General features: G+C 42.3%; 1 protein-coding gene across 5 annotated transcripts in view; it reads left to right on the forward strand.

Annotated features, from left to right (window-relative positions):
• The window catches only part of parp4 (poly (ADP-ribose) polymerase family, member 4), a 44,457-nt gene that overhangs the window by 27,039 nt on the left and 5,196 nt on the right, over positions 1-12,222 (forward strand). For all 5 annotated transcript variants that reach the window (XM_086051879.1, XM_086051880.1, XM_086051881.1 and 2 more), the window contains 16 exons: positions 1,229-1,310; positions 1,585-1,722; positions 1,811-2,000; positions 3,242-3,312; positions 3,677-3,864; positions 4,448-4,547; positions 4,664-4,834; positions 5,573-5,653; positions 5,748-5,828; positions 6,800-6,895; positions 6,986-7,156; positions 7,896-7,946; positions 8,029-9,500; positions 10,117-10,222; positions 10,354-10,456; positions 11,515-11,644. In XM_086051879.1, coding sequence (XP_085908005.1) covers positions 1,229-1,310; positions 1,585-1,722; positions 1,811-2,000; positions 3,242-3,312; positions 3,677-3,864; positions 4,448-4,547; positions 4,664-4,834; positions 5,573-5,653; positions 5,748-5,828; positions 6,800-6,895; positions 6,986-7,156; positions 7,896-7,946; positions 8,029-9,500; positions 10,117-10,222; positions 10,354-10,456; positions 11,515-11,644 — 3,231 coding nt within the window. The remainder of the gene's footprint in view (positions 1-1,228; positions 1,311-1,584; positions 1,723-1,810; positions 2,001-3,241; positions 3,313-3,676; positions 3,865-4,447; positions 4,548-4,663; positions 4,835-5,572; positions 5,654-5,747; positions 5,829-6,799; positions 6,896-6,985; positions 7,157-7,895; positions 7,947-8,028; positions 9,501-10,116; positions 10,223-10,353; positions 10,457-11,514; positions 11,645-12,222) is intronic.

Below are 12,222 nucleotides of genomic sequence, written 5' to 3' on the forward strand. Positions count from 1 at the left end.
GTTTACCTTCCAACAGGACACTGACCCTAAGCACACAGCCAAGACAGTGAAGGAGGGGCTGGATTGATTCATTCTGCTTCAGTCCAAAAAAATAATCAATGTAAAAGTTTTACAGGAAAACAAGCCAACCGAAAAGGTGTTGGGAGAAGCCGCATCTTATCAAGCCTGTGCACTTTCTTTCAAGACAAACATTTCAACAAAGACACTCTTTGAAGCGCCAACAAAAAGGGTGAAATTAAGTCATGATAAGATTAAAACATTTTTTTTTAAACACATTTGTTACACGATAATTTTGCACCCAGTCAAGCCAACAAAAAAGCATATGTACACTTTCTTTTGCACTTGGTTCATATAGTTAATAAGTACTAACAGTTCAAACATTCTTTTAAAAAATATAATTGAACCACACAGACAAGGCTGAGAATATTTATGTACATATGATATCTTAGTTTTTTATATTCTATTAAATTAGAGATTTTTCAAAAACAAAGTCTTTCATGTTGTCGTTATGGGATATTGTTTGTAGAATTCAGAGGAAAAAATGAATGAATTCCATTTTGGGATGAGGCGATAACATAAAATGTGGGAAAAAAAAGGCACTGTACATAATATTTTACATCATCGTAGCATATCGTCGCTGTCCTGTGAAAAACTCTTATGTCTACTTTTTAAAATTTTTTTCTCATTTTTACATGAATGGAGTTTCCGCCTCACAGACATCGCATTGATATGAAAATAAAATAAAAAAATCACAAATTGGACATACGTGTTTTTCACAGGACAGTGACTATTTTAAGATTAAAGGGTTAATAATGGGCTAAAAACAGGTGCAGCTATTATGTACGGTACCCATCCCTAATGTAAAAAAAATGTCAAAAATATAATTGTATAATTTAGAATTAAAGATTTGAGAAACAAATGTGAGAGACCCCATATTGCCCCATTTTAGTGGCCATATTTTTTTAATAAGAGTCTCTAAGTGATTGAAGTTTCCTTAAAACTTTCCTAATTAAATTCTTAAATGTTAACATGCAGAGACCTCGTTTCACTCCTATGTTATTTGATTCACCTCTGTACTGTGCAATCTGGAAATCGCTCTCTTCAAGTTTCTGATCGGTTATAGAATAGCAATGTTTTTGGCATGTGACGTTGGTGCACCAGGAAAATTTGGCCGGTATAATATGCACTTGTATGTAAGTATGCTAACACTGTCATCGGTCCCCCTCAGAGAGTTCAGCCTGGACATGTCCATTCAGATGCCGTATGAGATCAGCAGCCTGCAATGCATTACGCACAAAGTCAAGATGAAGGTTGGTCCCATGTTATTACTTTCATGTATTATCATTGGATTGGAACAAACTACTTTTCATGTATTTTGAATGTGCAGTTTTTGTTTGTGTGCCTTTCGGGACAGTTTTTATGTTTCACTTCACGTAAAAAATGTGTGATCTGCAGTGTTTCAAGAGCTCACACAAATTCCTTTCAACATCACACATCGTCACAATGCCGTGACAGCACTGATAATTTTGCTCTCTCTGATCACGATATTAATACATTTAATATATCGTGAGTGTTATCCCGCAGAGGACCGACTGCAAGGCAGTTGTGAGTGTGCTGCCGGGGCAGGTCCTGGCTCCAGAAGGATTTCAGCTGTCAGTCACTCTGTCGGAGGTACATCTACCCAGGATGTGGGTAGAGGAACACCCTGACAAGGACAGCCAGGTCTGACAGTTCGGTGACTCTCTGTCAGCCTTGATCTGCTGCTTCGCTCCTGGAATTCTTTTTCATGACCTCGTTGTCTATCCTGCAGGCCTGCATGTTAGTTTTCTACCCTAACTTTGACATCAAACCCACTTCTGGATCCAATGAAGTTGTCATTTTGCTGGACACGTCTGAGTCCATGCGGGGAGAGCCCTTACTCTGGGCCCAGAGGATCGCCCAGCACGCCATCAACACCCTTAAGGGTGACCTTAAAATCAACATCTTCTTGTTTGGCACTGGTCAGTACCACTTTTTTTTTGTGTGTGTGACTGCCCCCCTTTGTTTTTGCTGCGAAGTCTGTCAAGCTTTTGGGTGAAACAAAACAGTTCCCTGGAGAAAACAAATATCCAGTGTTGTTGTAAATTTGACACAGAAAGAGTGTAACTTTGAAAATTACATCCACCGTATCAAAGTGGACACCAAATAATAACAAATCAAGATGAAAGCTAACGTAGCATGCAGGTAATAGAGCAAAAATCAACAACAGCCTGGTGTACAATATAGATACAGGACAGTGATCCCCATCGATGCTGTTCTGTAATTGGCCAGTCAGATTGGCCATTTTGGGGGTGTGGATTACCAAAAATTAATTGGATGTGATAACATGGAAGTACAGTTAAAAAAAAAAAAAAAAATCGACCACAATCCATTCCCTAACGCTGCTCAAATCATTGCCCAATCAATGATTGACTGCACAAGTACTATCTTTTGATGACAGATGACAAACATTGCTGAGCTGCAGAATACATTCTTCGTTTTTCTACTTATTATTGTTGACCCATTCCTCATTTTCCACTGCACAGTTCTGATTCAGTCGATTTTCCACTTAATAGTACTTCAAGAAAGTACAATAACCACGCCGCATTTAATGCATAATAAGAATGAGACATTAACAAACTACGAAGGAGGAGAACAAGGGTTTCCAGTCTTCTCTTTGTGGCTGATGATAAGGAAACGCATTTTATCTGAGAGGAGCCTGAGGCGAACAGGAACACAGACCACTGCAGCAAAGTGAAGACAGTGGAGTATGTGTTATAAGCATGTGTGTAAGTTTTGTAATTTTGCCACGTATCCTCAAATGCAGAGGAGGGCATTTTACTACGTAGATTTTGCTGGTCCGTCATTCGTCATCCGTCAGCGGCCCGGGTACCCATCCGTCATTCGTTCATTCGTGATGAACGGAATTGCAATCGTCAGTTGGTTAGTCCGTCAGAAGTCCGTTGGTCCGTCAGTCGGTTCCCCCGAAAAACGGTTAGTGATGGAAGCGGTTAGTGATGATTACTCCGACAGATGAGAATTCACTTCCGTCAGCGCTTGGTCCGTCATTTTTAAAAAGTGTCACGTCATTTGTCAGTCGTCAGCAAAACAGACGTCCGTCAGTGACGGATGGACGTCAGTGCGACGGAATGTCCACCTCTGCTCAAATGCTGTAATGGCATGCCAATGACTTATCGTAGCCTAAAATGATTTCTTTTGTCAGATCACACACAGGCGTTCCTGACAGCGCAGCCACTTGATAAAGCTCGACGAGCTGCGGAGAATTTCATAAAGGTCAGTCCTGACTACTTATGATTATCGCACTTTAATGTTACTAGGACCAAAATGATAAACTTATAAAGTGCACTTGTTGCTCATTGCTTATCAACTCATTCACTGCCATTGACGTAGTTATGTTGACTGTTCACAGTCCAGCTATTCAATCCCAGGAACTTATTTATATTTTTTTCAAATTTTTTCCAAACGTTGGGGTAAAAAAGAGTCTGAAAATATCTGGCAGTGAATGAGTTAACAAGAAAATCTTCAGCCTGTAGTCACCCTACTGGGACTCAATAGTGCCTCTTAAGAACCGAAGTAGATAAACAAGCCATGAAAAGTGAAAAATGTACTGTGTGCTCTCTCTTATGTCTCTCATCAGTCCATCTCACCTGTGGGGGGCAGCACTGAGCTTTGGCGGCCCCTCCAAGCTCTTGCACTGCTTCCTCCGTCCCATGGCATTCGCAATCTTTTCCTGCTGTCCGACGGCCACATCCAGAACATCAATCTCACTATGCAGCTGCTCAGGGACAATGTTGAACACAGCCGTCTCTTCACTTGTGGCATCAGGTCAGACAAGGCTCAAAGGGGGTCATAGGTTACATTAAAACCATGGGATTTCTTTACTACAGGCTTATGGAAAAAATACAGGTAGCACTTTGGATTAGACCTGAACAATTTATTGCGATTCCAGACAACGCGATCAAGTGATCGGCAAACCTTCGTTTTTTTTTTGTTTTTGTTTTTTTTTTGCAATGCTCCAGTCCTGTTGTATGGAGAGGCATGGCTCAGTGGTAAGAGTGGTCGTCTCCCAACTTGAAAGTTGTGGGTTCTTTCCTCTGCTCTTGTGACCGTGTCAAAATGTCCTTGAGCAAGACACTGAACCATAATTTGCTCCCAGTGCGCATCCTCTCCCCTAAGTAACTACTCCTCGCCTCCGTGGCAGCGTATAGAAAGTCAGTGTACACACTGGACTGGTAGCTAATCAGTCGCGTGGCATAATAAACCTTTATTCAATAATAATTGAATATGAAAGGGAAAAAAGTCAGTTCAATGACACATTGAAAACCGCTCTTCTTATGAGTATGACTAAAGACATTCGAATTATGGGTTGTCTTTTTCCAATGGGTCATCCGTTTTGTTTTCTTTTTAGCTCTACAGCCAATCGTCACATGCTGAGAGCCCTTGCCCAGGCAGGGGGCGGAGCCTATGAATTTTTTGATGCCAAAAGCAAGCACAAGTGGGCTGAGAAGGTGAGGATATAAATGTGACACGAGCGTTTATGTTTTTGTGTGATTTGCATTGAGCATTTGAGCTGCTGGCAGTTTCTATGGAAATAAACCTGAGACATCCTGTCTCGGTCACACAGGTGGCGTGCCAGGTGAGGCGTATGGCGTCTCCCGGCTGCAGTTCTGTGTCAGTGAAGTGGCAACAGTTCAACCCGTCTGCGCCCCCTCCTGTCCAGGCCCCCAAGCAGCTCAACGCGCTCTTCAACGACTGCCACACACTGGTCTATGGCTTCGTGCCAAACTGCACACAGGCATGACATTGATCACTTATCCAAGTCAATTAATTTGAACATCTTCAGAATCGGCCGAGTATGCTATTTGTGGCCCCGAACTGTTACGTCTCTTTCCGAGATCAACCGAGATGATGACCGTAAGCCACACTGCACATCGCAGTGTGCCATCGACCAACTCATTTATTGTGTATGTGAGGCTGGTAGTGCATGAAGTGGGCCCGAATTGAAGAATGTGTTTTGGTTGGGTCAGCACGTGTATATTGGGATTTATCTCCATGCCAGTGATACACAGAGAGCCTCTTACTTGCAGAAGCAAAATACATTAAATTTAAATGACATTAACTGTCAGATATAAAAATAGGTTGACCACTGTTTGTACTACAGTATGTATCTTTACCATGTGTGAATTTTCTTATTTCTACAGGCACAGTCCGGGTAGGGACGCGTGTACCTCTAAATCTATTTTGCCTAACCTGTAGTTATCTCATTTTTTTTGCTCTTTGTCATCACTGGTACCACAAAAAAACACGCTCATACACAACAAAACCCAAAGAAAACATAATGAAGTAAGTTTAGATGCTCATTGAAGTATTTATGGTATTTTCGGAAGTCGGTTCAAACTGATTTTTTTTTTTTTTTTTTTTTTTACGTTAAAGGAATATTTTTTTCAATGGCAACTACAAACAAAAAAATGATTAAAGTATTGGTGGTTAGCGATTTGATGACTGATCTGATTTTTCTGTTTGCCTTTTATAGGCCACCTTGCTCGGAAACCTGAGCGGCCAGGAGCTAATAACCATGGTGTCCACTAGTGAACTGCAGAAGACGAGGGGCACGGTAAGAGGATGTGGCGCTCTGTAAAGTCACATGGGCTATTTTTTTCATCATGATGATGTGGTTGGTTATTGTGCTATAATGTGTATGCGTCCAGTTTCTTCACAAACTGACAGCGAGAGCTCTCATCAGAGACTACGAAGACGGAAGCTTGGATTCCAGCGAAGCTGAACATGAGGTGTCATACAAGGAAGAATGTTTTGTTTATCACTAAACCTTTATTTACGAAGGGTTACAAGCACTTCCTGTACTACAAAGAACAAGATTCCTTGCGGTTGAGCATGCGCGGACTGTCCCGTGAATATTCCGATTGCCGTTTACATGCACGCATATTCGGGTTGGAAATGTATAAATTTTACCTGATGGATATTCTTGAACTAAATGAACTTGTCTGTGATATTCTAATTTATTGAGATGTATGTTTTTAATACAACTCTGATAATGTCGAACTAGTCACCCTTTGAAGACTGGCTGACAGGCACTGGGAAGTAAAACTGTGCCATTTTTTTTTGTCATAAAAGTATTATTAGAAGTCAATCATTCTAACGTTAATATGTCGGAAATAACTTTTAAAAACACATTTTCAATATGAGCCGAGTATAAAATCGAATACACCACCAATGTGTCCCTTGTGAGGATAAGCGGTACAGATAATGGATTGATGGATGGCTAAAATGTAAAACATTAAAGCACACCACACATAAAAGACAATCTTTTGATGACAAGTGAAAAGTGTGTGGCAGCTAGCCTGTCACTCAATTTTCCTTCTTGGTGGGACTCATATACATGACACCACTCAGTGAATATTGAAATCAAAGTCTATTGTTCACAAAAAGCTGACGCCAGTGAAAGTCCTGTCAAGCTATTTTATGAGGACTCACTTTGCGCTTGAGCCTCTGTGCTGACTGAGAACTAGTGGCTGCTCAAAACGCCCCCTTTTTCTGCTGTACTCAGCATTTGCCCCATTGGGAGGGGGTGGGGGGGCATGGCAGTAAGTGTCTCATTTAAATGAGACAAAACAGGCTTATCTCAATTAAAAAAAAAAGAGGGTGGAAAGTGTGTTATGATTCTTGGTCCTTGGGGTATTTTAATGAAAGTACCTCAGACATTTATGAAGAAAGCTTGCAAATGATATCTCTGTGTCCCCAGGGGAAGAAAAGCCAATTGAAGTCCTTCATTATTGACTTGAGCAAAGAATTCTCCATCCTGTCTCAGTTCACCAGCTTTGTGGCCATCGAAGAAAGAGTTTGTTTGTTTTTTTCTTGTCACTTTGGCTGATTCGTCCGTCTATCGCCGGTGGAATATCTCATGACAAAAGTCTTTTTGACCTTTCAGGAGCCGGTTCAAGCAGATGAGGGTTTCACGGATATCCCCAAGTTGTTGGCGGAAGAAGATGTGGACATTCTTCCCTACATGGACTGGACATCTCCTCAGACTGTTGTAGAAGATGAGGAAGACGAAATGGACATGGGCATGATTGAAGATTTGTTTGGATTTATAAGCAGTGTATGTCACGTCACATCATCTTGGTTATTCATTTTACTTATGGTCATCTTCAGAGGTGGGCATTTGATTCAATTCTACTGGTCCGTCGTTCGTCATCCGTCAGTGGCCTGGGCACCCGTACCTCATTTGTCAGTCTGTCATTTTTCAAGACGAAGCGAATTGTAAACGTCAGTTGGTCAGTCCGTCAGTTAGTCTGTCAGAGGTCCTTTGGTCCGTCAGTCGGTCCCCCCAAAAAACGTCAGCAAAACGGCCACGTGGGTGTAAGGGTGTGGAAAAAAATCGATTTGCCAATATATCGCGATTTTCGGCCGCCAAATATAATATCGATTTTTCAACTTCTAATATCGATTTAATAATGCCATTGTGCAACACTCCATTTTCTTTTTTTTTTCAGAGAAAATGTGCAAAAACACAACTAATAAATAGTATGTTTTGAAGCGAATAGTTCTGACTCACTTTGTCCTCTGATCTATATCTTCTGATTAACATATACAGCAACTTCATTTCTCATGTCTAACATGTAATTTTGAGAGTAATTGGGTAGAACATTACAATATCGTGATATCGCAATATCGTATCGTGACCCAAGTGTTGTGATACGTAATGTATTGCAACATCCTTCCCAATCCCCCCCCCCACGTCAGTGCTTGCGCCGTCATTTTTAAAAAGCGTCCGTCAGTGACAGAATGCCCACCTCCGATCATCTTTATAAGCTGCTTGTGTCTGTTGTTTTGTGCAGGCTCCAAGTTATACGTCAGACTCCAGTGAAACGCCCCCGTATTCGCCCACGGTTGGTCTCCCTGCCCTCATTTTTTCTTTATTGGGCACATCTCTGTAGTTGGATAACTTTACATTGTTTTTTTTTTCCTTAGAGCCCTAGTCCAGCTCCCTCTCCTCCATTTGCAGAAATGTTAATGTCCAGGAGGGTCACCACAAGACGGTCTCCATTGAAGGGTGCTGTAGGGCTATTTGGAATGACGGACCCTGAAGTTTCCTACTTTTGTGGTTCTTTTGTGCCTGTGTTTTCAGCCTCACCCCCTAAAACCGTTGAGGCTCCTCCACTTCCTCCTGCAAGCAGATATCCAAATGTAAACAAAGCTCCGCCTCCACCAGGCAGCCTATCAGTTGTTCCTCCTCCACCAAAACCCGTTGGCCATCCTTCATTTGTTGCTCCTCCACTCCCTTCATCATCTATTGCTCTTCCACCTGTCAGCTTGTCATTGGATGCTCCTCCACCTCCACCTGGCTACCCATCAAATGTAAAGAGCATCTGGACTTTAGGCTCATCAGTTCCTCCATCTCCACCACCTGTTGTTCATCCTTCATTTGGTGACCATCCACTTCCACATTTTTACCGTCCATCATCATCTGTCGTTCCGCCACCGCCACCTCCATCCTTTGTTCCTCTTCCACTTCCACCTGTTGGCCAGCCTTCATTTATTGCTCCTCCAACTGCATCCGTTGGCCATCCAACATCTATTCCTCTTCCACCTGGCAGCATGCCATTCAATGGTCCTCCACCTCCGCCTCCGCCTGCACCTCGCCATCCATCCGATGTAAACAACGTCCTAACTTTAGGCTCATCAGTCCCTCCACCTTCTATGATGAGCAAAATGCAAGATGCTTCAGCAGAATTGGAACTTTCCCGTTCTTCTCGTGTTAGGCGTGCATTTTCAGCCTCACTTCCAAAAACTCCTGGTGCTCCTCCACCAGCAGCTGCAGAACCAAATGTAAGCAAACCTCCACTTATCTTGGGCTCATCGGTGACACGAGCGAAGCATCGACTTAGATGTCGACCCATTCTCAGCAAACCACCTGCTGTGCAACTCTCCATGCAAGCCAAAGAGACGGATGAATTGGAAATTGATGGCACGGAGTTCACCCCGATGGGATCTTCCGGACAAAGTGTCAGACCGGCCCGGCTGCCTTTGTCCAGTTTGGACAAGTCGACCCCGACTGGGACGCGGGGCACAATTTCCGGCTCGTTTAGTCGAGCTGCATCCACAGACGACACTTATGGTGGCGTGCCACTCGAACAACTGCAGACAGTTGTTTCTTTTGGCCACCCTAGTGGAGGTATTTGTGATCCGCTACCCACAAGGGAAATTCCAGCGCAAAAATGTAGGCTCTCCAATGCGATGACGAAGAAAACATTCAAACTCCAAGAGGAAAAATCAACCCAGTCTGCTGAAAGCAAATTGTCTGCAGTGGGTTTTTCATTTGGGGCCCAAGATGCAAGCGAGGCTGCACTTGACGAGGTGCAAGAGGAAATGAGTTTTGGAAACCGAGCTATCAAGTTTGGTTCAGCGATGCCAAGACTCAAAGTAGCTCATCAGGCCTCCTTGTAAGTTTTTAAACATGGCTGCTTTTTTTTGATTCAGTCGTTTAAAAAGGCATTCAATTGTTGTTGTGTTTTAATCTTTGCGATTGTTGTTATTTTAATGTGAGTGTTTTTGTGTGTAAATTGTTTTTGGTTTTTTTCCATTTTGATTGGTAATGTTAGAGAGGTAGTGACCCTTTCAGACAGTGGACAGCTATCGAAAATCATTTTTTCTTCTTTCTATATGAGTCTTTTTAGTTGCGCATCAGCGCCTCAGAATGTGAGGTCAAATATTTCACCAAATAATAACTCAGAACTGGACTAATCAAAATGAGATCGAGTTCATAAAAGAAGACCAACGCGCAAGATTAAAGATCAGCTTCAAACCTGTTTACGTGACGCTGCAAATTTATTGGTAAATCCACAACTCTGTTTGACTAATACATTTGTAAATGTTTCTCTGTCAGCCATTAACCTCGCCGCATATTCAAGTAAACGGCTTTTCAGCAGTTGTCCACTGTAGCATTTAACATATTTTAAATATGTTAAAAATGGAAGCACATTAGTTAAACAACATTGTTGTTGATGTTGTTTGTATGCTAATCTCGTAGTATATTAGTAATGACATCATGTATTTCAGGACCAAGTTTGGCAGCCGCCCTTTTTGCGGGACCGCGTCAGAGGGCGGCATCGATCACGTTACACGTATTTTGAAATGGGAAAGAATCTTCCAGTTGCAGATTTTGGCAAGTCATAAAATCAATTCATGTATCCCAAGATGTTTTTTAAACGATTTGACCATTTTTTCTGCACATCAGTCATTTTATTAGGTACGTCAGAAAAATGGCCCCGTGAAACATCTTATTTTATGTTGCAGGACGGCTATTGGGAGTTGAGCGCAGAACTGGGCAAGTGGCTCAACATTGATCTCGACGTCTTCGCCAAAGTGTTCCTCGAAAGTAAAGGCATCCGCTCCCTCGGTGAGATTCACTTCCTCCCCGGCATATCACTGAATAACATGCGATGCAATATACCGTATTTTCCGGACTAGAAGCCGTGACCTTTTTCCTAAATTTTGAGCCATGCGGCTTATAGTCCGGTGCGGCTATTCTGTGGATTTTTCTTCCACCGCTCGGGGCGCTCTAACGGTAATGACAGTACAATTCAATACAATATAATTCCCATTAACTGGATGTGACTGTTGACATCCTGGGTACCCTTCCACCCTCCATCTATTTGTCAAGACGGACCAAATAGTAATCGCTTATCTGTCAGTCCGTCTGTTATTTTAACCGTGCTTCCGTTATCAATTCTGTCTGTCAATCTCCCACCACACCCAAAAAAAAAAAAGGATAAATAAAAGAACATATTGTTGTCATCAGGCAGGATCAGTAGGGCCAAACGCCAAGCAAAGAAGAAAGAAAATTATTAAATTATTTCATCAAATTAAATTATTAAAATGATGGCACCTTGGTGCCAAGTAACTGTGTAAAATTAAGTTGAGGAGCTTCGTTTAGAAAAAGTAGTGCTTTACCTCACCTTGTCGCATCTTTGTGTCAAGGAACTATGTTGAAGTGAGTTGAGGGTCTTAATTTAGACAAAAGTAGTGCTTTGCCAGCCTCCTGTGGCAACCATAAACCAGTTTGGGGTAGTTGCTATTACTCCGATCTTTGCCACATGCGGCACGGCTCCCCTATGATTGGTGGGGGAACACTATAGCGTCAAAGTCACAATTTTGGTATTGTAACAATACTAGCTGATGTTATCATAGGGCCGAAAAGGGGCTGGCTTAACGGGACGATATGAGCAGTACATTGAATTAAATATCCACTGCAGACAAATCATTTCAAATATAATAGTAATGTGTGATGTTAGCTATCTCATTTTCCTCATAATTCAGCAGAAGTCAGAAATATTTTTGGACCGGTGCTTTAGGTACCGTGGTGTATCGATAATGCGCAGTGAGACTTAAATGATATTTTATCCCTTTTAGTGAACTCATACCTTTTTTTTTTTGTTTGTTTGTGGTGCGGTGTAGGCGTAAAGGCCCATGCCGATATTCTGAGGCTCCTGGCGACTCTTCTGGTCCTGCAGCTGACGCGGTTGGAGAAGCTTCCAGAAGGCGCATTGCTGCGCACGCTCTTTTGTCTGGAGGATACTCCCGTCAGGTGAAGCTCACACTGTGATCACTGAAAATAGAAAGCTCATTATTCCCATTGTAGCTTTCCCTCAAATCAATGAACAGCCAACACTTTGATTTTACGTGTCCGGCACATAACAGACAGCCGTCGGTGGCGCACACAGGGGCACAGAGGCTTGCCCTCACGTGCGCCAATTTATGACGGCATCGGAAACACACAAAAAACACACACACGCGTTGAGGTTTTTTTTTTTTTTTGTTAGATTCTCTCCTCAAGGTCTCATGAGAAACCTTGAGAAAACTCACCGAAGATTATGCACGCCTACGTCAGCGGGTTTTAATTACAGCGCTAACATCTCTGCCTGCTCTGACCCACCCTCATCCTAATCCTGTATATCTTCTTTCCCAAGTCTCATTTAGAACTCATTTCTTTCAGGGATCTCTCAGCCTAATACTCTGTGACATTGCCTTGAAATGTCATTTAAAAAGCGGTCTCACATGGAGACACTTTTTTCAGGGCTGATACCGATTGTTAGTAGTCAAGGAGGCCAATAACCGATATTTGAAGCCGATATTCATTTTCAGTGAAAAGGAAAATATTGGCAT

Source organism: Filicampus tigris, chromosome 14 (genome assembly GCF_054856515.1).
Source record: "Filicampus tigris isolate MCC_2025a chromosome 14, RoL_Ftig_1.0, whole genome shotgun sequence".
NCBI classification, from domain to species: Eukaryota; Metazoa; Chordata; class Actinopteri; order Syngnathiformes; family Syngnathidae; genus Filicampus; species Filicampus tigris.